Raw genomic sequence first — 26,539 nt, 5'->3', positions numbered from 1 at the left:
CTTCGTGTATTACTATGCCGAAGCTCTTATGTCTTCATTGTTGGTGGCTTTCGGTCTCTGATGGTTCTTTACTCTTACTATTATTTTTGGTTCTTTAGCGCATACGGCTTGTATTTAGTTTGCCTTGTGCATATCTCACGATGTACCTTCAAGGTTCGCTGATTGCTGCTTTGCGTTTTATCATTCCTACCGAGAGTGCATACCATGAGGGAAAATACTCGGTAACATTTGCAAGGAATATCATAATCATGTGCTTACTATTAAACTGAATATCATGGTATTACTGCCAAAACTGACAGTATGGTTTTTTCCGATGTGCTACCAAGGTGATCCGTCGATTTCCTCATAGAACAGCAGTCAAATCCACCCGTTGCAAGACACAATGGACAAGCTTTAGCGACATCAACATGGATTTGAAATTGATACTAGATTTTAAAACATTATGTTGCTGTATCCTCGATCCAGTAAAAAACCATTTTTCCATGACATCACCCATTTTTTCATGATATGAATAAGGAACCGCAGTAAGGAAAGAAATGTTGCCACGAAATATTTTGCTTCCTAGTCAACCAATCCTTCGGTCTCTTCATTCTGGAAGGGCACATCACGAAAGCCAGGTATGCATAAAGTTAAACTCGGTAATAGCAAGTTCAGTCCGGAGATAACTCCCGACGCCGAGGGCGACCGCGAATATGAATAGAAACGAACATTACTTCCATCATGGAACTTCTCCGCCTAGGCCTCGACCACGCCTCAAATCTGATCGATTCCACGGCTCTCAAGCAAGCAACGCTGGTCCGTGTATTTTCCGGGGAATTCGGACATAAGCTTCACCCGTAGATCAGAGACGGCAGTGTACAACTCTGGGAGCTCGCGCATGACAGCCTGGTACTTGACCGAGCAAGCAAGCAGCATCAAGTCTTGCGTATCAGCAATAAATTTGGGGATCCATTCTTCCAACTCATCCTCTGATTCTGTCAAGCGGCCATCCCTGTATACCATCGAGGTAACATCAAGAAGGTACTCAAGTTGGTAAAAGCCCGGGTACGAGTTCCAGGCTACCTGCAGCTTGAAAGTGATCATCCGGATCATTGGTTCGATGTTCAAGCGACGGGCATAAGTGTATAGGTTTCCTAGAGAGACTATCACGGCGCAGAGATCATCGGCGCACCTAATGTCTTGTAGTTGCCTGTGTCGGCCGATACCCTTGATGTCACCCACTTGGTAATCGATGAATTCCTCTACCCCTTCACTCCCTGAGGTATTGCTGAGGTCCGACGGGATGTTAACCTGGACAAGACGAGGCACGAAGTCCTGCGTTAGATAAAATGATCTCAATTGAACGAACCCAGGCCGAGATGGGAAATCAATCATATGGCTGAACAGAGCCTTAACTTCTTCTGCTCCGGGCAATCCCAGGATCCAAGCCTTGATACCAGCCTGGATGCTTAGCTGCAGAATATCGGCGCTTGTTCTGACTGTTCCACCGGCATCTTCTATCTTTGGCTGGGTTCCCTTCCGTTTTTGGGAGAAAATTGGGGTTTGTTGGCCGCTCATCGCAGAGTCCAGGCGGTCGAATTTTCTTGCGTCAGATGATACTGATGCCGTGTAGCTGAAAGACGAGGCTTTCGTCCGGGAAGCTGAGGAACGTAGTTCCATCAGCTCTGCCCTTCCCCTTTCCAGTCCCATCACCTGCCTGTACCCTCGACGGCTGTGGCATGGAAAAGTGGGCGTCCCTCGCTACAGAGCCAGACCGGTAATCTGCCATAATTCAGTATTAGTACCATAACGGTATGCTTCCCGGTTAGGTACCATGACTACATACCAGGACGCCGACCCGTCACAGAATCTTCCTGGAGATCCCTAATATCCAACAAGATATTCTCATACCCATCCAGCAAGATCAAAGACACATCTCTGCTCCGCTTCCCTTTGACAACAGACTTCTTCTCCGCCATTTCCTCCCAGAAATAACTGCTCAAGCTCATAAGCGCAATTTTCTGCAACTTCCGGAAGATCGCCGCTTCTTCGCGAATACTACTGTAGCCGAACACAGGTGGAACATGGCTCTGCAGCTTGGAAATATCCTTAACATGCGACCAGCGGCTAGTATCTCGTTAACGAGAATTTTTTGTTGATGGTAAAGTGCTGACTTACTAGCTGTTTCTTCCGGGCATGTAAATTGGATACACATGCTCGCTGAGGGGATTATCCCATGTGCCATCGGGGTTTTTGGCGCCCTTCGCTCGTCCGTGGAGGTTCTTGCCCGGCCCGAATTCCTCGGTGAGGATAACGCCCAGCCAGATGTCAGTTCGATAGCTGCGGCAGGGATTCTTGAACCGAATTATATAGACCTGTCCGGGGAGAAGCTCATTGGTCGAATTGGTCTTCACCAGACCGGCGGTGGGCGAGATTGAGTCTGAACCCATTGCTGCGGGGGTGAGAAATCGGCTAAATACCGGTAAGAAGCTTTTTTGTTGATTGTCAAAGGTAGGTGATGCGGAGAGAGACCTTTGGCGAATTGGGTAGAAAGATGGTTAGGTACCTGATTGGGGTACTGCTTTGACGGTCAGTATGGTGTGATCAAGGTGAGAGTGAAGTAATGACTCGAAGCAACTGAGGTTAGTGGGAGGGGGAGGACTGAATCGTAGTGAAGGGGAAGAGAAGGGAAGTTTGGAGAGAGGTATGCGCTTGACAGGATCTAGAATGTGGTGGTACGGGAAGAGGTCAGGAAAAAAGGCCAGCTGAAGTGGGAGAGGAAATAGGCAAATATGCTTACAAGCTTTCCGAAGACATGGAAGTGAGGTTATGGTAGAAGAAGATCAAGGACTCGGTAGAAAAGAGCTTTTATACTTATCAGAAGGTTGATGCAGGCTGATGAATTTTGATCATGACTATCACCTGGAATGCTCTGTGGCGCAAGTCAGACAGAGGCAATAAAGCTAGGCTGTGAAATTGAGTCAGAGCGGAAACGAAGTATTGAATGAACAGGCGGTCGAACAACGACTGATGTTGCAACTATGAGGGTAATATCATGAAGCCAGGCAGGATCTGGATCTGCTAGTTCTTATACATTATCCAAAGATACTGGAAAGATCATTCGAGGCGGCCGGATTTCTCATTTCTTATTTCTGAATCATCAACGATTGCAAGGCTCAAATAGATCACACGGCTAAAATCATAATTTCAAGAAGCAGAGACGAAAATTCATAAAAGTGTGGAGATGCAAACGATACAGATAATAGCGCGGGTAACGTAATGAAACATAGCGTACATCAAGAAGAGAGAATGACGATTAACGCAAGCCACTATACGCCAATCCGATTAAAAGTGAGTAGGGCGGTTTCTTCAAACCGGTCAATGGCGGCCAGCCTCGTGAGAATCGAAGTTAATTTGCTCTCAAAGCAAAAAGCAAAAGACTGGTTCAATCTGTGAGGTGTAACGCAGTCAAAAAGCTAGGCCATTCTGGTCAAAATAAGCATGCCTCCCAATTCAAATTCAATTGTCAAGTCGATCGATCTGAAGCAAAAACAGCAGTGAGACGATCAATTGTTCTACTAGAACAACTTTGGGGTCCGCTTGATACTGCTAAAAGATACTGTAAGTCATCATGCCACAAAGCCGCGGCACTCTAGCAGAAAAGACCTTAACGCAAAAGGCTTGGAGTCATCCTACCGGATTTCCACAAGATCGTCCATGTGGTTGCACATCGCCACAAACAGATCAAAAAACAGCTTGCCACCATTCTTCATTTCCATCTGCATAGTTCCACTGCGTTTAAAAGTCTTGCGACTTCGAATGATGAGAGCCAAGTAATGAGCGCGTAGTCGAGATTCAGTGTCCGGGGTGTGGTCGTACGCATATCGAGCAGATCGCAAGATCACATCAGCAGGGATCCCGCTTTGGAGACCTTGCTTGCGAAAAGCAACGCTCTTCAGCTCTTCGAGGCCGTATTTCTCGGCCGCGCAATATACCACCGTGTCCCGGAGTACGATGTCCTTCACACCGGAGTGGAAGAACGTCGCTTCACTCGACCCGCAGCCACCGGTTTGATAGGGGTCCTGGGCGTTCTCGAGATACCAAGAGTCTCGACGTTTCCCACGCAATAAGCGTGGATAATAGTCACCCTTATAGAGGAACTCGAGAATGCACGAAAGGATCTCGGGCTCCCTGTTCAGAGTATAAGTATATAATTTTCATTCCCTCGGCGATGAACAAAAGACAACTCACTCCTCGGGTAGAGCCAGTTGCTTTGCACCGTCATCCAGAGACTTCTCCTTCAGTGCGGTACGAAAATACGGGGAGATAGACAAGACATCCGCGTGGGCTGCGAACAGACGCTGGTCCTGGCCCACGATCATCGTCACGATGGGACTAGTCAGCGCACTAACCATGATTTGATTAGCTTTCAAGATTCCCAAATCATCATCATAATATTACCACCTTCCCGGTGACGGTTTATCCACATTCTCCACATTCTCCTGCATCTTCTCTTTGGCCTGCTCGTCGTACTTTCTCTTACTCGCCTTGACGGTCTTCCCCGCCCGGCTTTTAGAAGTGAAGCTATTCGACGTAAAGGAGCGCCTGAACATGGCGAAGCAGGATATTCGATTAACACTTTCGAAAAACCCTAAAATATCAGAAGGAGCGATACGAGTTGGACAAATAACAAAACAAAACACTTGACGCTGCGGATCACACGAGCATGTGAGAGAGTCTGGAAAGCTATCCTCCGAAGCAGTTCCCCCGTTTCGTCAAGAGACGGAAAGAAACAATTTTCAGATGATGGCTTTGCATTCAAGAGTCCTGTGAGACTCAAGGTGCGCAATTTGTCGACTCTGGCAGGTGAGAAAGGTAAGTCGGGGTGAGGGGGACGAGCGCTATTTAAGATACCTGGTCAGGTGATATCAACTGCAGGTGCCGCCATCAGCAGGCGCAGGATTGGTCACCTCTGATTGGCATAATCACGTCCGCCTGGTGATGATTATAACTGATGTTAATTCGGTGGCGCCTACTGGTCGCTTCGTATTGGCTGCTGGGTTGAACGATCGGCGTTGCCAAATGCACGTTACTTCTGCCGCCTAGACTCAGCTGTTACCTACACAAACTCCCGGGATAACGGTTGGTGTTTCAACTGGTAGAAATTGCAATTCTGTATTTTCCGATAGCCATGGAACTTATAGCAAGAAATAATTTGACGCATGCACAATGCAAGCTATGTTGAATAGTCAACATTGATGAAGGAATCAATATATATCGAACAACTTGTCTCAATTGATCCTCGCCTGCAAGGACTTTCAAGGTTCATGACCTCGGAATGATTTCCAGTGTCTCGATTTACAGCGCAGAACATCCAGCATAGCCAAGTGCTATTCCAAAGCTGGAAAAGTGACCGGGAGTCACACTGTACTGTCCGTTTCCAGCAGAGCAAGATGTGTCACGCTCTCCCGAGCACTTGACACAGGTAGCTTGAGTTCCATAGCTGTAGTACTCCTAGGTAAAAGACTTAATATCAGTATCAATTGTGTGTAAGCAAAATACATTAAGACTGGTTCGACTCACGGTCCCGAAGTGGACGAATTCATATGGGGTTTGGATGTACATGTTCTATGGCGTGGTTAGCTTGCACATGTGTAAAGATTGATTGTCCAATAGCAAGACCTACAGGAACACCGTCATCATAGTTATTGCCACGGTTCAGCGTTCCATTGAAAGACTCAGCAAAGGTGACCCAGGCCTGGTTGCCGATCGGGAATGCAGCCATCGCATTGCTGGTAATGTCCTTGCCGGGAAAGTTGGAAGCCAAGGCAACGTAGGAGAGGTAAGTGAGAGAACCTCTCAAAGAGTGTCCGGTTGACTCTAGACTGTAATCTGGGTACTGTTCCACCAAAGACTTGACCTCTGCGATGATTTCGTCATGGACAGCAGACCAAGGGCTGCTAATACCATTCATGATCCTAGCACCAGATGGGAAGGTGACACCGGAGAGGGATGGGACGACTAAGGTCGTGTCGACATCATTGAGTATATCAGTCTCTATATCTTGTCAACTTTGGACCACATCGGCAATAAGCAAACAATACTCATCGGTGGTACATCCCTTCATGACAACTGAGATTTTCTTGTTTGAAGCGGAATATCCAACAAAGCCCTGATAAAGTTACTAATTGTTGATTCAAAGAAAGGTATTACGGTACCTTTGCGTTGGTTGTAAGATCATAAACCTGCTTGGTAATGGTGATATCGAAGGCTGTTCCGGTACATCCAGTAAATGCAGCGGACGACAGTTCAGCGGCACGCTGCAGGAAGGACCAAGCAGCAGTGTCTATCAATGTCAAATAATGTTCCATCTTGGATTTTCTTTTCCTTTCAATTGACGAACCTGCAGTGGCTCGCGATTGCAACACTGGGAAGGCAGAAACCTGCGCGACTAATGCGACAGTGGTGATAAATGATATGCTAGTAGAAAGCATTGTGTACTCAGTAGTATAGCGAATGGTTTCGGAATGGAGATATTAGCCAATGGCTAAATGAAAAGGCAACTTTGATTTTTCTGTTAACATTTCTGGGAAATGCTGGAAATACTGCGCTTTAAATGCCTTTCTCATTCTGGTACACTGGCCTCGATCTCGGGACACGTTGACAAAGTGTTTCGGGATATGAGCTCTCCACATGGTTTGTTATACACTAGGCAACTTTCATCTCAGACTCAGTCATTTTGAGGCATATGCCCTTTCGGACATATCCCCGTTTAAGTGCTGGTGGGTGTACTCGGGATCGGCGAAAGTGGGGATGGTATAGTAGGGCTTATGGTGGGGGTTCTGCGACCTTTGAGGGTATAAAGGATTGCACGTTGATTAGAATAATTGCTGAGTCTTTCCGCATTTTAAAACCACAGATCAAGAGGGTCACTAAATCATTGTCAGTTCGTTATTCGATGTATGTTCCATTGACTTAGGGAAGGGGCTGAAATTTGGGCATAAAGGAGTCCAGGTTAGTTGGAAACTCAATCCTGTAGATCGATGGATTGAAATACGGGGCTGGTTTCAGCCAGTGAGACTAGATTGTCTCTCGAACAGTCCGGATGTGGGGAATCTCTAGTAGAAATACGGGTCCAGCCTCAAAAATCAGTCATGTTTAGTCGGTCCCTGGTCCCTAATCTCCCTCGGCACATGAATCATGTTTTTAGGGCAATTTCTCCGTCCACGAATCTGGTCTCATCCAGGTTCTCGGAACTTTTGATCTCAAAATTCCGGTACATTCCATTTTATCATATGAGCTTCGGGCGTTGAGTTTGAATTGGTTCGTTGATTGATCGTATTTCCTTGAATCTTCGCGGTAACCTATGCCAAATATCTGTCCCGAGTTAAATTGTTATTATATGGTTTCCGAGGAGTGGATTTCAATGTGTTATGGTAAAACAGATCCTGGCCACAAATTTACCATTGCGCATGGTCCCTATTAAATGAGGGTCAAAAGCCTCGGAGGCCGGCAGTTTTAGAATCGGGACTTCCTAAACCGAGGCTCGTTGTTCTGACTTCGCAAAAAAGGAGAAATTCCTGAAGTCCAGCACAGTCGGTGAGGTCTGAAATGATAAACATGAAAACCCCACAACACTGCAGCAGCTGACGCTCCGAATGGCTATCATTACCTGCATACGGTGTACATTTGACATGAGCCATGATGCAAATACAATTTCCAGAGCAGACAAGCCGTTCGGTATCCGGGATACTATCTGATTGTCCTGTCTAGATGGCTATCTTGGGTTGAAAACGATCTGAATGATGCGTGGGCTTCAGATGTCCTCGATGTGCCATCTCTGGGCGAGATCGGCGATGAATTTATGAATTAAATGGGCCCTGATTCTCAAATGCATTGATTAGGGTGAAAGAATGACCAGACATGTCGAGATAATTCGGGAGCCTTCTTAGTATGCATTGTGAACACATTCCAATTCGAGTGGAAACCAAATCAACCCCAGCATGGTACCAAGGATTTAGGTTGTGGCTTTAAACTGTGGCTGTGCACAAGAGGGTCGTGTGGAGATCCCACATGCCAGCCACAGCCACAGCCACCGATGATATCATTGCGAAAGAAAAAGCTACAGCTGAGATCGTTCAAAACTTCCTTGTACTCAGTACTTTCATTTTAATCCAGCTGCGTTGTGTCGGTAACTTTGCCCTTTTCACTGAATCTTCAATATTGCCGATCTACCTGCACCTCGAGTCGCCCATAGTGACCTATCAACTGGGTGCGCTCAAGCCTCCTCTCCTTCACTACGCGCCGACCTGTTTCAACTCTCACTATTAGGAGCATCTCGCCACTGTTTTGCAAAAAAAATACCAGGTTGTGGTCTTGGGTCTTTTCCTTGTCATAGCGATGGAATATCTCAACCAGATGAAGAACCGCCGGCGCTCGTCGCAGATCTTGCAAGCACCGAACCCTGTTTTGACAGATGAGGAGGAAGCCTTCTTGCGACAAGTAACGTCGGAAACTGGGTCCAGTTCTGCGGCAAAAATGTCATCACCAGTGTCTGAGGCTCTTCCGGGGAGTTCCCAACAGCCTGTTTTGAACGAGGATGCGGAACATATTCCTCTTCCTTCTTCGCCAGTCGAAGAATTCGGGAAGGAGCTGGGAGAGCAAGGGCGAAGAGCCAGCCAGATTTCAGGTGGTTCTACGACCAAAGAGCTAGAATCTGCAAAGCCAGAGTCTACAGCCCCCGAGAAGAAAAAGAGAAGATGGAGTACCATGTTCTGGAAAAAGGACGGAGACTCCAAGAAAGTAGGACTTGTCCCGGTGCCGCTTTACCTGTCTCTACTCAACAAGCTGACATTTGCACTTCTCAATTTAGGACAAGGATAAAGATTCGAAGGGAGACTTTTCACAGCCTCAAACCCCCGTTCCGCCATCGACAGTAACGCCGACGACAGATAATGGAAACGAGGCTCAGAAGGACCAAGAAGACATGACAGATATCCTGGAGCGATTGAATCTGGCTGCGGATAACAATCGCGTCTTCTCCATCGGCGACGACACACAGGAACTTCTTCGGAAATTCAAATTGATCTTCAAGGATCTGATCAACGGTGTTCCCACAGCCTACCACGACCTAGAGATGCTTTTGACGAACGGCAATCGCCAATTGCAAGACACATATACCAAGCTCCCTGGCTTCCTTCAGAAGCTGATCGAGAAGCTTCCGGAGAAGTGGACCGAGACTCTGGCTCCAGAGATGCTCGCAGTGGCAAGTGAACGGGCCACTCAGAGTGGAGTCAACATGGAGAATGTCGGCAAGGCTGCCGCGGCTGCCGAAAAGATGGGTGTCAATATACCCAGTCTGAAGGAGCTAGTTTCGAAGCCTGCTGCGATCGTGGGAATGTTGAGATCGATCATGGCATTTTTGAGAGCACGTTTCCCTGCTGTGTTGGGCATGAACGTGCTCTGGTCACTGGCCTTATTCAGTAAGTGAACCGTGGTTCGATTTTTGGGTCCTCGGCGCTAATGACCATCACAGTTCTCCTCTTTGTTCTATGGTACTGCCATAAACGTGGCCGTGAGGTCCGTCTTGAGAATGAACGATTGGTCACGGAGGAAGAGATCAATAAGCTGAATGAGAACTCCTCCGAGGGCAAGATACGTCCCACTGAGACATTCACGACCACAGCACCTCAAGGGGCTTCGGTCGAGGAAATTCGAGAAGGTGTGAGGAAAGTGGAACAAGCCCGGGCATCCTCGGCGTTGGAAGCTACAACTTCAGAGTCGCAGATTTCAAGGGATAAGACCACTCCTTCCTTCGCGGCCCCTACTCGAACTAAGTCGCGTCTGTCTATCTTTGGCCGGGCAAAGACTGAGCCGGGTCCCTCTAATATTGCCCCTTACCCTGGGACTTGAGTAGATTGCCCCATTTTCATATGTGGAAGCGTCTATCTCTTGTCAACATATTTGGTGAATACGCAGACGAAAATTGCAGCACTCGGGCATAGAGGATGATAACGATTTATGGACATGCAACTCAATGATAATTCAGATAATTTAACTAGTTCAATGCTCACAACCTTGGAGGGTCCGTTTTATAATTTTTCGTATCACTTCTCAATTTAGATAGTTCCGACCTAGGGCGAGTAGTTAGATGATGTAAAATTCTTTTTATGTATGCCCTGGTGGTCAGCATAAGATGACATCCAGGGCACCAGCTGGAAATCTCGGCTTCCCGGCTGGGTGCCACGTACATGAGCACCCGGACCCGATCTTACTTCCAAGATTGAATTCAGCCGAAACCGAGATTAGTCCTAAACTATCCAGAATATTCTTTTTGGGACCATCCGTTAGCTGGACGGAAACCACCCGTCCACAGGTTGCCAAGCAAATAATTCTGATGTGGCAACTGGATATATTTTACGACAGTAGTCACGTTTCCGGATCCCAACATTAAGAGACTGATTGATGCGAGCTCGAGGACCTAGGAACATAATATTTGAACCATACACCTAGAAACATGCAAATAGACATTCATATTTCTATCGAACGGTTGGAACAGTAGAGATGTGAAATGGAAATAAATTTGACTCAAGGTTTGATGCAGGGTGTGATTGGATGGGGATGGTATGCAGATCGCCCAGATCCCATAATCAGCTGACTTCAGCCTCTAGATTCTCCCGTTTCTACCCCTTTCTCTGACTCACTAGTTTAATCAATGAACTATTAGTTATTGTGCATGTCTTGATAGACCACGTGGAACCAAATTTACAGAACCCAAAGGCCAACTGTTCTCCGAGCCTCCAACCGTTTAAAAATAGGCTAGTGTAGTGGGGCTGGATTAGTGGCAAAATCTCTACTGATTCCATTGCGGGGCGGAGATGATCTTGCAGAGGGAGAGAAGTTCCCCTTGCTTTGGAGGGGTCAATTCCCTCGTCATACTAGAGTTGGGCAGTAGTGTTTATCTTTGGGGCGATCTATCTCATGCATACTGCAGCCGCCATGTTGTCCAGACTTTACCGCCTATTCCCCCGACCTTTTGTCCATTTACGGCCTAAATCTCTGCTGATTGTCCCATGCAAGTTCCCGAGTCGAGAAAAGTCCCAGTCCAGTCAAAGATTGAAGTTCTGGTCACCGGAATGGAGGGTCCCGAGTTGCCACCGCGGGAAGAAAAAAAAGGGAAAAAAGGAAAAAAATCAACAATTCCTCGGACCCGACCAATGGATGACGAGTGCTCTTGCTGACCTGGGCTCGTTCATGTGGGGTCACAATATGATTCATCCCATCCGGATGAATCATTCCGCACGGGTCAACTTTCATCTAGATTAAGCGCCAGTCTGACGTCGCTCTAACAGAATCATTTCTCCTATGCATGTCAGGTCTTTTTACATGTAGGTAATAGAATGCTTTTTTGATCATTTCCTAGGGTCATTGGCAATAGTCTTGTTTTTTTTTTGTTTGAAGACTGGCTATGGACCCGCATGGGTTTGCCCCAGTTCTGGATCCATAGTGTAGCAAAGTTTTCTCTTCCCCTATGATAAGAAAGCTTTCCAACCAGCCCATTTAGAACTACGGAGTAGAATTAAATCAAACCTATCTTTAGGCAGCTATACAGTTATAGAATTCTAAGAATCCCTATCCCTAGAATTGACGATTCGAAAGATGCGGTGAACTTGACAACGAATGGGACGTCCGTGGAGTCCGGCCAATCAACCCGCCCCATTCCCCACTTCCGCTTTTTCGCGGGAAAAATCCATTGGATTATTATCCCTTCACATCTTCTTTCCATCAAACAGCTTTACATTTTACTTATTCAACCCACACCCCCTTTCACCCCCACTGTCACTTTTTAAGATACACCGTCAAGAATTCCTGCCAAATGGCTTTCGTTGAGCTGTAAACGCCTCGCTGAGGAGCCTGTTCTCTGCCGGCTCCTCAGTCCAGCAGCTCCGACTTCAATTCGACTTGACGATATCTGTTCCTCTTCTGATGCCCCCCAAGCGTCGGAATTGCCCCCCTAGTACAGTTCCAGAAAGAGCACTTGACCGTCCGCAGTGGACTGGAGGTGCTTCGTGGTTTCGAGAATAAAAAAACCTTCAACTCCCCGCACCCTTGACGATATTCCCTACAATCCCCTGGGATCTTACCTCCAACACACTAATCCCTTGAACCAAACCTCCCTACAAATCTACTTCTAGTCACATTACCCAAAGGAGGTTCCCTGTGACAAAAACCCCGCCATTTTACGGAGAAAAAAAACCTTTGCATCCTGTCCCAATTACCAACTGCCACGATATGCCGCAATCGAGCCCATTTTCTTCAAAAAGAACTCCCAAGAGCTCATCCAAAACTACACCACGCCCCTCAACACCCGAATCTTACAACCGAAGACACATCGACATGTCTCCCAAAGCCATCGTACAGTCGAAGAAGATGGCGAACTCCCGCTCTGGCGGGAGTGGCCCATTTGAGCGAAAAAGACGAGCATCTTCCTCTTCGGTCTCCAGTGTCTCATCCGTTTCTTCTCTTGAAGAATTGAGCGAGGAGGCTGATGAGTCGGATGATGACGCAGACGACGAAGAAGACCGGCCGCTGGCCCAGGCTCGTTCCTTTGGTCGTCGATGGAATAACTCCCGCAAGGCGGGTCGACAAACCGCCAAGGGAAAGAGAAGACAGGTCTCCGATGATGAGGACTCTGGAAACCAGTTGAGTAGTGGCAGTGATTCTGATGACAGCTCAGATGATGTCTACGCTGCGGTAGACTATATTACGGATGCCGAGGATGAAGAGCAGGATGTGGAAAAATTGGAAGAAATGATGATCATGCAATCCGAGAGAGATCATCGCATCCTGCCCACTTCCGAAACCTCTCATGACCAATGGCATGGTGCTGAGATCTTTGGAGACTCGATGTTCCTGCCTGCAGCCTCCTTTTTCGACGAGGAGCAGATTTATAGTGTCATGGACACCTTCGGGGAACCCGAAATTGCGAGCGAGCCGGTAGAGACTTCCGTGGCTCGCCGTGTCCATTTCGAGGAGCGATCTGACTCCTCGTCTGACAGCGACTCCCACACTGAAGATGAGATCCCCAGTGATTTCCTCCAGCAAGATTCCTTGGACCCTCAGTTGCGTCGCATGATTGAAAATGACAATGACAACCACCGTAGTCATCGTCGCCAGTCTGAAGAGATGTTTGGCGATGCTGACTATGGCCATGGCAATATTTACCATGTCGAGTCCGAGGGAACATCCGAGGGTAGCTTGAGTGGTTATGAGTGTATGGCTACTTGTTTACCTTTTTATGTTTTTGTGCTAACCAAACTCCAGCCGATCATGGCGACACAACAGATGAGGATCTACCCCCTCCAGCCACCATTACTCACCCTCGCTCCCTTCTCCGTCGGGACTCGACCGACTCATTGGTCGCTGCCGAAGAAAAGAGCGATATCATCCCCCGCCGCCGTGGCCCAATCATGGGAACGTTTGTGGCGGATCCTCACAAGCCTGTAGCATTGGTCGACTGCACCGGAAAGCATCTTGTCATTATCCCCGCCTATGCATCCTCACGTCATGACTGGCTGGATTCTGCGGCAAACAGCATGGCCGGCACGGCCAACAACAGTCCCCGCCAGACGACTCTGCAGCTGATCGACGAGAGCGATACCGATGCCCTTGCATCTCCAAACCAGACCGACTTCAGCCCCATGCTGGCTTCGAGCGCCAATCTCATGATGACGGCCCTCGGAAACGACCTTGCCCCTGGCGGTCAGGTTATGGGCCCCCCTGAAGCATTCTACCCCTCTCGCGACTTCGCCATCGATAGCTCATTCGAAGAGGATGATGAAGATGATCCAGAATCTGCTCTCAATGTGGATGACTTCATTGATTTCGGTAACGGATCCTCAGATGAAGAGGACATGGGCAATCTCGATGACGATGCGCTCGTCTCTCCTATGGCCGGTGGATCCTCCATGCCGAACATGGGCACCCCAACACCAAAGCGCAACTCGGAGACCCAGCAGGACACCAACTCTGAACGCTTCCTCAACCACCTCGACAAGGGCATTGTCACTGCCTTCCGTCGCAACCACAACCGATACCAAGCCCTCCTCCGCCTCCCTCAACACCGTGAATTTATGCCCGCTAATTCCCCCGCGCGGCCAGCCAGTGTCTTCCGACACGCTAAGCACACCGACCAGCGTACCCCGACTCGGAAACGCAAAGCAAGCGGGTACACGGGCGGCGAGGCGGTGCGTCGCAAGCTCATGGATGCGCAACGACGCACCCAGCTACCTCTTTGAGTCCCCCGTTGGACTATCATTTAACGATTCCACGAAGTTTGGATTTTTATTTTGAAAAAAGATCGCATGATACACACGGACGCAGTTACATTTGTCGAGTCGCTGGCAGACTTGTGCCCTGAGGCAGGATGATTTGATGTTGATCTTGTTGATCTCTCATCAGATAGATGGGATCTATATTCAAGTTAACATGTGATTATTGACAATACCGCATTCTTTATGTAAAAGAAGATCGATGGCGGTTCTCATGATCCAAAAGTTGACCTATTCTTGTGTTATTGCATTGGATATTTTTTTGCCTTCACATTCATTCGCTTCTCATATGTTTTTATTTGCCATTGACTCCCTCACTTTCAGAGGGGACGGTGATACCTGGACTTCCAAGGAGTTTTGTTTTTGCTTTTCTTATACTTACGAGTGATGGATATTATTTCACCAGAATTACCAAAAAAAAGTTAATCTCGAAATTTTCATTCACGTAGTACGAACGGATGACAGGAGAGAGTGGAAAAGGGAAAAGAGCCTATTCAAGTACCCATCAGATAGTCTACCATGCAATAATACAAAGGACGACCAGTCAAGCCACAGTTGCTTAGTCTAGTAGTAGCCATGTGTCAGATTGAACGAAAGCCCCTGCTAGCGGGAGTTTTGAGGGAGTAGCGTAGAGTGGCGTAGAATGGCGTAGACAAGGTCCATGCTCAGGTACATAATTCTAAAAAAGTCATCAGGCTGAACATGCATCAGAAGAACTTGAAGCATTCGCGTGCCTGCAGGATGGCGGGTAAGATTCGTCAGGCTATTTTTGGGGGGTTGGGCGGATTTCCTGATTGGTTTAATACTTCCCCACTTCAAAATGAAGATAAATGATTGGATAAGTTAACCGCTGAACTAGACCCTTAGCCTATACACCATGTCGATCTGGGAAACACTCGCCAACCTATTTTAGGCTGATCCTGAATTGAATTAATGAATTATTAAATTAAATTCTTACTGGTTCTGCTGTAACCGCCGTCCGGATCTCACTGTACCGAGAAGCTCCATACTTGAAGATTTCTTTGATTGGATGCTTGGTTAACCGCTTTGCTATTTCCTGCACTAGTCTCCGCTTTGTTATGCTTGCAAGCGATGCTACCTTGCCTTGTTTAAGGTAGATCTTGTTTCATCAGGTATCAGGTACTGCAAAACTCTACCTATTGGAGGAGACAACGCCCTTGGTGCCAGATTGTCTTACAAATAGGTACAGAATGAAGTGAATGTGGAGCTCTAGACTTGAATAGAAGTATAATGGGGGAAGCGTATATTAAAGTAGAGGTTCCCCATGTAATGAAGAGTCGTTCATCATTCACTTTGTACCGGGGGCTGGCTCTCTTTTACCTCATCTCATTCTTTTTGTTTTCTGTTTGCTTGTTGACACTCTTTGTTGTTTACTTTCTTTCAACTCCATCCATACTTCACTCTCAACCTTCGACCTTCGACCTTTCTTCCTTTTGAATTTTCGAATCTTTCTGAAACTTACTCTCTTTCAAGGATCTTGATCTTTTGATACTCTCGTTTCTCTAAAGGCTGCTTCTCTCTCCAGAATCTTGTGTTTACTGCACATATTTCGATTAACAACATTCGCTTCTGTCACTTGTTGACATCCCTCAAAATGTCTTCTAAGAGCTCCCTGAGAGGGATGATGATGCTCTTCATTACCCTCTTTCTCATCGCTATCTTCACTATTCCTCGGATTCCAGCTTCGGTATGTTTACATGTTTCCTGTTATCAACATTGAAAATGCCCGATTGACTCTTATAGTGGACACCTAAGGTTGTTCTCACCCGCGACCTGTTTAGCATAGAGTGCAATCGTTACCAGCAGAAGTCTTATGGCTTCAATTGGTCTACTCTTCCCGCTGGTCCGTTCTCCACCTATGGTGAATTCAACTTCACCGACTTCACCTGCAGCAACACCTTCGGCACAGGCAGTACCCCTAAGTATGGTGTATGTTGTTTACATTCCATCTGTCATGATTTCATATACTAACATTATTAGAAAAAATCCATTATTGGCACCCTCGCCAAGCCTGGCAGTGGCAAGCCGGCTCTTACTATGTCATCCGGGTCTCCTTTCGCTATCAAGACCATGTATGCCTCCGCTGCCAAGGCTGTTGATCTCAACTTGGTCTTCATCATGCCTGATGGTGACGTCTGCCGCAAATCTGCTTCCATCTCTTCTAGAGTTTCGGTGATTGCAGTTGATAAATGCGCCGGCGCCACTTCCGTGCAATTTGAACTGGATGAGAGCAACGAAGACGACAGTACTGGATTTGGCATCTACAACATCATGTTTAACTGCGGACTATCCACTGACATGCCCTCATATGTGAACACTGACTCTGACTCTGTGCCGCACATGGATATTCGGAAACGTGGATCCTCTTCTATAGTTGCTGGCTCAAGCGGTCAAGAGACATCTGCGCCTGCGAATGGAAATGACGGCCCTTCGAACACTGAGTCTGCCAATGCCAATGGCCAAGCTACCAGTGCCAGTTCCTCGGTCGCCAATACTCTGGAGGTTATCCCCCAGGCTGCTCCCTCGACCTCTGCAGAAGTATCCACAACATCTGCTATCCCTGTTGTTGTCAGTCCAAGTAATGCTGCCTCTATCTCGCCCGCATCTTCCGAGCATGCTAGCTCATCTGCAGCTACAAACCCTGAATCCAGTTCATCGGTAGCTGAAGCTCCTTTTACCCCTGCTTCTAATCCCTCAGCAAGCGCTTCCCCAACTTCTCAGACATTCTCTGTAGCTGCGGTTCCAGTTAGCTCGCCAGCTGCTGCTGTCACATCGTCTGCGTTCCACACTACCCGTCTGACAACATCGACGGTGTACACCACTCGCGAGTTCACTGTCACTAGCTGTGCTGCTGATATTACTAATTGCCCGGCTGATTCGACTGTTGTCGTTACGTCTACCATTGCGGTTTCGACAACCATCTGCCCAGTGACTGAGACAGAGACTTCCACGAGGTCAACTTCTCCTCCTGAATCGCTTAGATCTTCATCCCCTGTTAGCTCCGCCACTGTGCCTACCGCCTCTCCGAGTACTGCTGCTTCAACTCCCACTGGACCTAGTGCTGTTTTGCCCACTTCGTCCCCGGCTCAATCAACATCGCCTGTGGTCTCACCCAGCAGCTCGCCGCAGCCCTCGGGATCGTCTCCTGTTACTGCTGCGGTATCGTCTTCTGTTAGTAGCTCACCTTTTGGAGTTACAGCTTCGCCCACCAAGTGGACTACCTCAACTGTCTACGCTACCAGCCTGGTTACCATTACCAGCTGTGCTCCTACTGTCACTAACTGTCCGGCTGATTCCACCACCGTTGTTACTAGCACTATTGCCGTTTCAACCACGATCTGCCCGGTAACTGAGACAGAGACTGCTACAACAAAGACATCGGTTCCCGCTGGACCTAGTAGTGCTTTGCCTACTTCTTCCTCGGTTCAATCTACATCTGTTGTGGTCTCACCCAGCAGCTCGCCCCAGCCCTCGGGATCATCTCCTGTTACTGCTTCAGGATCGTCTTCCATGACCAGCTCACCCGCTGGCATCACAGCTTCGCCCACCAAGTGGACTACGTCGACTGTGTACACTACTAGTCTGATCACTATTACCAGCTGTGCTTCCACTGTCACCAACTGCCCGGCTGACTCTACCCATGTTGTTACTAGCACTATTGCTGTTTCGACAACCATTCGCCCGGTTACTGAGACAGAGACTGCCACAGCGAAGAGTTCGACTCCTACTGGACCCAGTGGTGCTTTGCCTACTTCTTCCTCGGTTCAATCTCCATCTCCCGTGATCTCGTCCAGCAGCTCGCCGCAGCCTTCGGGATCGTCTCCCGTTACTGCTTCGGGCTCTTCTATTACCAGCTCACCCGCTGGCATCACAGCTTCGCCCACAAAGTGGACTACGTCGACTGTCTACACTACCAGCGAGATCACCATCACCAGCTGTGCTTCTACTGTCACCAACTGCCCGGCCGATTCCACCACCGTTGTCACTCGCACGATTGCTGTTTCGACTACGATCTGCCCAGTCACTGAGACAGAGACACATAGCTCGACGACTCCTGTTGTTTCTGATTCTACCGTGCCATCCTCCCCATCTGCGGTTACTGGTACACCTACTACTCCTAACTCGACTATCACCGTTGTGACCTACACCACTACAACATGGTGTCCATTCACCTCGACTGTGTCTTCTGGCACCTCGCATTACACTACGGTTTCGAGCACTCCTTCGGTAGTTGTCGTTACGTCCACAAAAACCATCTGCACAAAGTGTACTTCTACTTCTACTCCGGCAACTGGTACCCCTGAGACTACACCTGCGACAGTCACATCCACGGAATCTCTTTCGGTGCCTTCGAGTTCCAAGTCCACTACTCCTGGTACTGAGACCACACCCGTCAAAGTTACTACTACGGAATCTGGCTCGGTGGCATCGACCAAATCCACCGTCTCTGTTACTCCCGTTGTGACTCCCGGTGTCAGTGCTGGCTCCACGCCTGGTACTCCTGGCTCGACAGTAACTGTCGTGACTATTGTGACCACGACCTGGTGCCCAATCACAGCTACACACACCTCTGGCTCCTCAACATACACCGTTATCACAAGCACTCCATCGACCGTCACCCTCACATCTACCTCGACAATTCCCGCCACAACTCCTACCGTGACTTTGTCGACTCCTACTGGTGTTAGCCCAGAATCAACTCCAGCTTCCCCTGGAAATTCTGTGACTACTGTTGTTACCTACGAGACCACGACTTGGTGCCCAGTCACAGCTACACACACCTCTGGCTCCTCAACGTACACCGTTGTCACAAGCACTCCATCGACGGTCACTCTCACGTCCACCTCGACCATTCCAGTCATGACTCCCTCGGTGACTGTATCGACTCCTACCGGTGTTAGCGCAGGATCGACTTCAGCTTCACCTGGAGATTCTGTGACTACTGTTGTTACTTACATGACCACGACCTGGTGCCCAGTCACCGCGACTTACACTCAGGGTAGCTCTACACACACGGTCGTTACAAGCACTCCATCGACAGTTACACTCACATCCACCTCGACCATTTCCGCCATAACTCCCACGGTGACTTTGTCGGCCCCCACTGGTGTTAGCGCAGGATCAACTCCCGCATCCCCTGAAAATTCGGTCACTACTATTGTGACTTACACAACTGTCACTACCTGCCCAGTCACCCAAACGATCACTACCAGTGGAACTACAAGCGTGCAGACTACTAGCACCGTTTCTACAGTAATTTTGACCTCTACTTGCACCGAAGAGTGTCATATCACTCACACTACAACCCCGAGCGTTCCTGAGTCGACCATCCCAGTACAGACCACCGAGACTCTCACTGAAACCACAACTGCTCAGACTACCCCTCGAGTTCCCGTCTCGGTCATTCCAGTGACTGTCAGTACTAGCTCCACCTCGACCATTTCTGCCACAACTTCCACGGTGACTTTGTCGAGTCCTACCAGTGTTAGCCCAGAATCAACTACAGCCTCCCCTGGAAATTCTGTGACCACTGTTGTTACTTACGTGACCACGACTTGGTGCCCAGTCACAGCTACTTACACTCAGGGTAGCTCTACACAAACCGTTGTTACAAGCACTCCCTCGACAGTCACACTCACATCGACCTCCACTATTGCCGTTGTGACCACTCCGGAAATCATTGTGCCAACCCTTACTGGCGTCGATGCTCACACCTCCCCTGCCACCCCGGATTCAAGCGTGACTGTTATAACCTGGTTGAGTGAAACCACGTACCCAGTCACCTCTACATGGATATCCGGTACTTCCGCAAGCACAATTGTCTCGCACAGTGTTTCCACAGTCACATTGACCTCAACCACGACCGTGTGCACAAAATGTATCGCAACTAGCACAACCACGCCCAAAGAACCCGAATGCCCCGCCGCTACCGTCGTCGTGCAGTGCATCAACACCTGGCTCGATACGGAGACCGACTGTGCTTCCGATGTCTCGACCAGCTGCTATTGCCCCAACACGCAGTTCACCGACAAGGTTCAAAGCTGCATCGAGTCATCGAGCAACTCCCAATCCGAGATTCAAGGAGGCCTGTCTTACTTCGCTGGTGTCTGCGCTAAATGGATCCCTCAAAACCCAGCCATCATGACCGGCATTCCCGCGAACATGACTTTGACCCCAAGTGTCTGTGTTCCCACGCTCCCTGCCAGCTCTGGTTCCACAATTCCAACAGCTCCTGCTATCCCTGTCACTACGATCACCTACCAGACTTCCACCGTCACCGTGCCTCTGGTGACTTTCGTGACCCACACAGCTTGGGGCACCACACCTGTCCTAGTTCCAGCAATTACCAGCGCGCCCTCCATGCGCGTTCCTCCCACGCCCACAATGAAGAGCACTCCCTACCGTCGCACCAGCGCCACTCCCTCCCCAAGCTACACGCCTTACTTCAATTCGGCCGTACTCACGACTGGCGCTGGCTCCCGCTCCGCTCTTGGAGCCGTCGTTATGGCCATTATCACCTCTATCATTGCGCACTTCTAGAGAGGTATCTTTCCGTTTCCGCTGGCGGTTTGCGCACGGTGAAATCTCATGCAATCTTTTCCAAGTTCAATTTCTTTTATCTTTCACTACTGTTTTTTTATCTGTCTTGGCGCATTGTAGCTTAATCTGAAAATAACCTGATACCTGTGCTGCCTAGAAATATGTATGGGTATGGGTTCGTGCGTTTGCTGATTTCATGGGTACAGCTGGGGAGTTTTATTTTTTCTGTACTCTAATCTACTCGAATCCATACAATTACTATTGTTTATCCCGTCCTCTGTAGAGTAGAAGTAGATTCAAACCTCCAGTGCTTCATATCAAACATAGTATGCTGTACATTTGATCTCAACAAGAATCTCATCCCTTGGCAACGCGCGAACCTCCACAGTCGTCCGAGCCGGTGCAGTAGTTCTATCAGGCCAGATCCGATTCCATTCCTCGTTCATGCCAGTGTAGTCGCCTTTCATGTCTGTGAGAAAGACTGTCGCATCCACCACATCTGCAATAGTTGCTTTCCCGTCCGAGGCACCTTGGATGATGGCGTCGATATTTGATAGGACGGCTGCTGTTTGCTGTCGGATGTCGAGTGCTAGTGTAGGTTTGCCGTCGGGATTTTGAATTTGCGTTGCTCCGACGAAAGTCCCGTCGCCGCGACGTGATGATGTTCCGGAGACATAGATGTAAGAACCTTTTCCGTTAGGAGAGGTTATGGTTCGGGCATGTGGGTAGTTGGCTAGCCCTTGAGCATGGGTTGAAGGCCGGAAATAAGGTGTGCTTTGTGACATGGTATATTATCCAATGAGAGTAGATTTTCTTTGTAGTAGAAGATTGAATGAACAGGAGATGGTATGTGTTTATGGCTTCCAATAATATGTACTGTCAATCTCGGATAGATCCGAAGGGCGAACGGTTCAAGTCCGAATTACGTCATTTCCGTGGATCTATACTAACGAATATGAAGAGTCCGCAAATTCGTAAAAACATCCCGGCTATGTGCGCCTCCTTCTCGGCCAGTTCCGGATGCCTTCATTCCTCCGAATGCCGTACCCAACTCCCGTACTAGCCAGCAATTGACCCACACTAGTCCGGCATCGATCTGCTCCCCGACTCGGCGCATCCGCGATCCATCTCTCGTCAAGAGGATACTAGCCAATCCATTGGGATTGTCATTCGCTAGTCGGATCGCCTCATGCTCCGTATCGAAAGGGGCTATTGTAACCACCGGCCCGAAGATCTCTTCGCGCATGACAATACTCTCAGTGCCAAGATCGCCGAGCACAGTTGGTTCAATCCAATACCCGCCCGTAGGGATCTCAACAGGAATTTCACCCGTTAGGAAAGTTGCCTTCTCGCTCTGGGCTTGAAGAAGGTAAGACCTAATCTTATCATAGTGTGCGAGGGAAACAACAGGACCAACCGTTTCCCCGCATCGGTAATTCTTCTTTACGTAGTCCACAAATGCAGAGACGAACCGGTCATAGATAGCGCGGTGAACGTAGATCCGCGATCCACAGAGACAAATCTGTCCGCTATTCTCAAATGCCGCTTGTGCGGCAATTGGAATCGCCTGGTCGAGATCGACGTCGTCAAAGACCAGAGTTGGGTTTTTACCTCCTAGCTCGAGGGACAGATGCTTGCCGATGTCCTCGACCGTATCCCGTCGAATAGTGATACCTGTTCTTATGCCGCCTGTAAATGAAACACCTCGCACAAGAGGAGACCTGACGAGTGTTGACCCGGCACCTGGTCCGTCGCCGAAGATAAGGTTCATCACGCCTGCTGGGAGCTTGGCTTGTCGGAACACTTCACCGAGTACTAGTGACGAGTGAGTAGATTTTACTTGAATCTGGATGAAGAGCTCCTTACAAAATGCAGTTACGCTGGTGACCTCGCTTGGTTTTGCAACGCCTGTACACCCGAAGGCGATGCAAGGTGCGATTTTCCACGTGAGGAGGTACAAAGGCATGTTCCATGGTGAGATGAGTGCGAAGACTCCGACGGGCGATCGATGTTCGTATGTCAAGGTGGAAATCTGACCATCAACAAAACGTGCAGAGCCTTCCTCGTGTAGAATATAAGTAGCAAAGTATCTAAATGTAAGCATTAGCAACAAGCAGCAGAGACATAGGATTGAAAAGACCGACCGGAAGTTCGATATCGCACGCTCTACTTCAACTCGAGCTCGAGCCAATGTCTTTCCCTGATCCAAGCTCTCCCATACAGCGAAAACTTCTTTTTTCTCGTGGATAATGGCGGCGATCCTAAGTAGAATATCTGATCGTTCTTGTCGCGAGGTTTTCGACCATGATGGGAATGCCTGTGAGGCAGCCTCGACAGCGCGGCTTACATCAGAAGCGTTGCTTTGAGGTACCTTTGCTAGAAGGTTTCCAGTTCGGGGATTGAATGATTCGATCCAGTTGTCAGGGTCGGAATGTTGGGCGAAATCATTGCCAATGAAGTTTTGTAGGCGTATGTGGTTATCCGGAAGGCTGGACAAGAAGTCTCTGACACCCTCCACAGTGTCGAGCTCCCACATCTGCTCAGAGATTGCAGTCATATTTAATGAAGGTCGATAACAAAGTCGAAGATGGTTGTAGATTCTCTCGTAATGTTTGGGTGGTTATACCCTGGAAACCATGACCAATAGGATAACGGCCCGGCCCTCGCGTTGTGGGGCACATTGTACAGAACCAATGAGAACAGTTAATGTTCATCGATGCAATAATAACGGCTTTCTTCCGGATGCTGGGCCAATACATATTGGTGTTGGTGTTGGTGCTGCGGTTGTGGCTTGGGGGTGATTCCCCAAGCATAATACTCATGAAGTTTGGGGATCATCCTGGGCTGTATGTGGAATTAGTAAAGCATGCGCAGGATGCGTCAAGTCTTATGGAGTATATTTTTGAAGGCTTTTCATTGCCTCTTCGTGGTGCTTCGGGGATACTGGCTTGGGAATTATGTGCAAAATCACTCACTATCTCTTTGAGCAGACATGTGTGGAATTGCGGGTGTTGGGATTCGTCTAGTTTATAAGGAAGTATAAGCTTGATCAGCCCGATGAAGCAGAGTTTGGGGGTGGTGGAAAATAGAATTTCTGGCTAGAAACAACATACTGGGAGACAGACAACCTAGTGGTCAGAGTGTTAGACATACATGTTTTTCTCGGGTCCCAAAGGATATACATCCAACCCAACATTTTTTGGCATTTTTGTGGGTTTGCGGATCAATTCCTGCTATTATGTTTTGTTCTTTTTTCTATTCACTTGGCTTTCATTATTGAATATCTTGAACAACGTAATCTTCTTTAATTAATATAACATTAGTACTAACAATGCTTCTTAAAAACATCCGGCAGCCTTAGAAATTCAATCGCATTCCCATAGAGCATTCTTGCTCTCGCCTCAGGCGGAAACAGGTCAGCCACCTGTTCATCACCTGCCAACATCTTACCAGGAACGGGCATCTCTCCAAGTGGAAAAGGATAATCACTACCCATAATCACTCGATCCGATCCAATCTTCTTGCAGATATACTGCAGCAAGTCTGGATCATGTACCAAGCTATCAATCCAAATATTGTCCTGGTGAGACTGCAGATAGTTCTCCGGAGACAACCCCTGTGAGCTATGAGCTACCAGGTCAGGTCGACAGTTATAGCCATGTTGGATTCGTCCAAGGAGAGGAAGGTAGGCACCACCAGCATGTGCAAAGCAGAATCGTAACTTGGGGTGTCGAACTAGAACACCCGAAGAAAGAATTGCGTGCATAGCTAGTGCTGTTTCGCTTGGCCTGAACGCAAAGTCAGTATAAGCAGATAAAGAATGTTCAAAGAAATACTCACATCCCAACCAGCCACGCAGACCAATAACTTCCCCATCGATTCTTATTCTCCCTTTCAAGTTCATATCCTAGCGGATGCACAAAGATAGGGAAATCCAACTCTTCACATGCAGTCCAGAATGGCTCGAATCCCGGCTCATCCAAAGTCTTCCCGTCTATCTCTGTTCCAATCTCCACACCCTTCAATCCAAGGACATTCTTCGCGCGCTGAAGCTCAAACACAGAGCTAGACACATCTTGCAATGGAACAGTTGCCAATCCTACAAATCGGTTCGGACGCTCGCGACAAACGGAAGCGATATGGTCGTTAAGATACCGAGCCAATGCCGCAGCAGGCTTGACTGGCTTGTCGTAAGAGAATAATATAGGTACGGTGCTGATGACTTGAATGTCGACGCCTGTAGCGTCCATCTCTGCCATGCGTACCTCTGGATCGAAGCAATTTGGCTCAACGGTTCGGAAGAATTTGTCGCCAACGAACATGTCGACTTTGGAGAGAGTATTTTGTTCGCTGGTTGAAGTTCCATTTGGGCAGTGTGGTCGAAGAGTCATCCAATCTTCACCATTCTCGTCTGGATTTCCGTGAGTTTTAGAGAAGTCTGGAAGGGAAGGAGGCATGATGTGTGTATGCATGTCGATTCGAAAGCCATCTTGACGCTCTCCATTTGTATTGTTCCGAATGTTCCTTGTGGAGCAGGTACAACAGCTTGAGCTATAGCTCACTGCAGGTGTCATCTTGAGATCGGCGTCAAGCTGGAAATTTGATCAAGTATGAAATTGTGATAAAGACCATGATATCTCTGGACCTTTGTTAATATAGAAGTAATGATGATACTCGGTCCCCCCGAAGTGGGTCCTCAAGGGCGGATAGATCCGGTGATCAATAGGAAGCCGTTGCGGACAATCTCCACTCGCACATAGAACGGATATGACACATTTGAATCCACCATTTAAGAAATATTTCCACCCCGAGTTCCTTCTATACTTACAACCGGATGAGCGCTTTGCCATGGAGTCTTCAACTCAAACTATTCCCGGGCCCTTTGCTTTAGCCTCGTGGCTTACTACGAATGCCGAGAAATTGAAACCACCAGTAAATAATTCATGTCTCTATTCTGGGAAAGACTTCATATTGATGGCTGTGGGGGGACCGAATACCAGAAATGATTATCATAGTGAGTAAAACGCCAGTAAGAAAAATCAATGCTAACCTTGCGACAGTTAATGAGACAGAGGTACGAAAAGTTCAAACAATGATGTCCTTGGAAGGCTATTGAAGTTTGGACTGACTCATTTTCAATGTTAGGAATGGTTCTTCCAAGTCAAGGGAGATATGCTCCTAAAAATTGTGGAGAATGATAGCATTTTCCGGGATATTATAATTCGAGAGGGCGAGACATTTCTTTTGCCTGGTATGAATCCCCTACATATCCTGATTTACGCTATCTAACCGGGTTACGGCCGTCTAGCAAATGTCCCTCACTCTCCAAGGAGATATAAAGATACAGTTGGGCTTGTGATGGAGCGCACTCGTCCTCCACGATCCATTGATCGCGTTCGATGGTATTGTGAAAACAAAGAAGCTCATTTGGAAAATCCAGGAATTATTAGAGAGGAGCAATTCTACTGTGAGGATATTGAAGCGCAGCTTAAGGATGTGATTGAAGACTGGATGGGGAATCCTGCGAGTCGGGAGTGCCGTTCATGTGGCCAGGTTGCGCCAGCTCATTAATTTTTGTCCATTCAAAAGTTGGTAAAGTTTTATGAAGGGTAATTGGATAAGATTGTCTTTTCCCGTACTCGATTGAAGTTTCGCTAAAAGTAACACAT

The 26,539-nt window shown here is 48.1% G+C and overlaps 10 protein-coding genes across 10 annotated transcripts; 4 read left to right on the top strand and 6 right to left on the bottom strand.

Annotated features, from left to right (window-relative positions):
• Positions 1–753: 753 nt before the first annotated feature.
• On the bottom strand, positions 754–2,429 carry N7520_007664 (uncharacterized protein; the record flags this gene model as incomplete). Its single annotated transcript, XM_057141598.1, has 4 exons — positions 754–1,640; positions 1,693–1,761; positions 1,826–2,106; positions 2,158–2,429. The coding sequence occupies 4 exons, from the start codon at positions 2,427–2,429 to the stop codon at positions 754–756; spliced, it is 1,509 nt and encodes a 502-aa protein (XP_056995604.1).
• A 1,242-nt stretch (positions 2,430–3,671) lies between these two features.
• Positions 3,672–4,592, bottom strand: N7520_007663 (BTB/POZ domain-containing protein; the record flags this gene model as incomplete). Its single annotated transcript, XM_057141597.1, has 3 exons — positions 3,672–4,170; positions 4,231–4,386; positions 4,441–4,592. The coding sequence occupies 3 exons, from the start codon at positions 4,590–4,592 to the stop codon at positions 3,672–3,674; spliced, it is 807 nt and encodes a 268-aa protein (XP_056995603.1).
• A 745-nt stretch (positions 4,593–5,337) lies between these two features.
• N7520_007662 (putative alkaline lipase) lies at positions 5,338–6,473 on the bottom strand (the record flags this gene model as incomplete). The annotated part of the gene is given in 6 exon segments (XM_057141596.1): positions 5,338–5,493; positions 5,542–5,607; positions 5,666–6,036; positions 6,052–6,151; positions 6,198–6,325; positions 6,383–6,473. The coding sequence occupies 6 exon segments, from the start codon at positions 6,471–6,473 to the stop codon at positions 5,338–5,340; spliced, it is 912 nt and encodes a 303-aa protein (XP_056995602.1).
• Positions 6,474–8,379: 1,906 nt separating this feature from the next.
• On the top strand, positions 8,380–9,891 carry N7520_007661 (uncharacterized protein; the record flags this gene model as incomplete). The annotated part of the gene is made up of 3 exons (XM_057141595.1): positions 8,380–8,781; positions 8,852–9,461; positions 9,515–9,891. The coding sequence occupies 3 exons, from the start codon at positions 8,380–8,382 to the stop codon at positions 9,889–9,891; spliced, it is 1,389 nt and encodes a 462-aa protein (XP_056995601.1).
• Positions 9,892–12,270: 2,379 nt separating this feature from the next.
• On the top strand, positions 12,271–14,276 carry N7520_007660 (uncharacterized protein; the record flags this gene model as incomplete). Its single annotated transcript, XM_057141594.1, has 2 exons — positions 12,271–13,252; positions 13,303–14,276. 2 exons carry the CDS (start codon positions 12,271–12,273, stop codon positions 14,274–14,276), a joined length of 1,956 nt encoding a protein of 651 aa, XP_056995600.1.
• A 1,648-nt stretch (positions 14,277–15,924) lies between these two features.
• N7520_007659 (extracellular serine-threonine rich protein) lies at positions 15,925–20,870 on the top strand (the record flags this gene model as incomplete). The annotated part of the gene is made up of 3 exons (XM_057141593.1): positions 15,925–16,017; positions 16,074–16,259; positions 16,311–20,870. The coding sequence occupies 3 exons, from the start codon at positions 15,925–15,927 to the stop codon at positions 20,868–20,870; spliced, it is 4,839 nt and encodes a 1,612-aa protein (XP_056995599.1).
• A 317-nt stretch (positions 20,871–21,187) lies between these two features.
• N7520_007658 (RidA family protein) lies at positions 21,188–21,655 on the bottom strand (the record flags this gene model as incomplete). Its single annotated transcript, XM_057141592.1, has 1 exon — positions 21,188–21,655. The coding sequence occupies one exon, from the start codon at positions 21,653–21,655 to the stop codon at positions 21,188–21,190; it is 468 nt and encodes a 155-aa protein (XP_056995598.1).
• A 161-nt stretch (positions 21,656–21,816) lies between these two features.
• N7520_007657 (aldehyde dehydrogenase) lies at positions 21,817–23,427 on the bottom strand (the record flags this gene model as incomplete). The annotated part of the gene is made up of 2 exons (XM_057141591.1): positions 21,817–22,960; positions 23,015–23,427. 2 exons carry the CDS (start codon positions 23,425–23,427, stop codon positions 21,817–21,819), a joined length of 1,557 nt encoding a protein of 518 aa, XP_056995597.1.
• A 768-nt stretch (positions 23,428–24,195) lies between these two features.
• N7520_007656 (amidohydrolase family protein) lies at positions 24,196–25,327 on the bottom strand (the record flags this gene model as incomplete). The annotated part of the gene is made up of 2 exons (XM_057141590.1): positions 24,196–24,658; positions 24,711–25,327. The coding sequence occupies 2 exons, from the start codon at positions 25,325–25,327 to the stop codon at positions 24,196–24,198; spliced, it is 1,080 nt and encodes a 359-aa protein (XP_056995596.1).
• A 545-nt stretch (positions 25,328–25,872) lies between these two features.
• Positions 25,873–26,441, top strand: N7520_007655 (uncharacterized protein; the record flags this gene model as incomplete). The annotated part of the gene is made up of 3 exons (XM_057141589.1): positions 25,873–25,884; positions 26,016–26,121; positions 26,218–26,441. The coding sequence occupies 3 exons, from the start codon at positions 25,873–25,875 to the stop codon at positions 26,439–26,441; spliced, it is 342 nt and encodes a 113-aa protein (XP_056995595.1).
• Between the last annotated feature and the right edge of the window lie 98 nt (positions 26,442–26,539).

The sequence above is a fragment of the Penicillium odoratum genome (assembly GCF_028828045.1).
Source record: "Penicillium odoratum strain IBT 22623 chromosome Unknown utg000005l_segment0_segment0, whole genome shotgun sequence".
Lineage (NCBI taxonomy): Eukaryota > Fungi > Ascomycota > Eurotiomycetes > Eurotiales > Aspergillaceae > Penicillium > Penicillium odoratum.
Note: the sequence above shows the minus strand (reverse complement) of the source record. Positions and strands in the feature narration are given on the sequence as shown.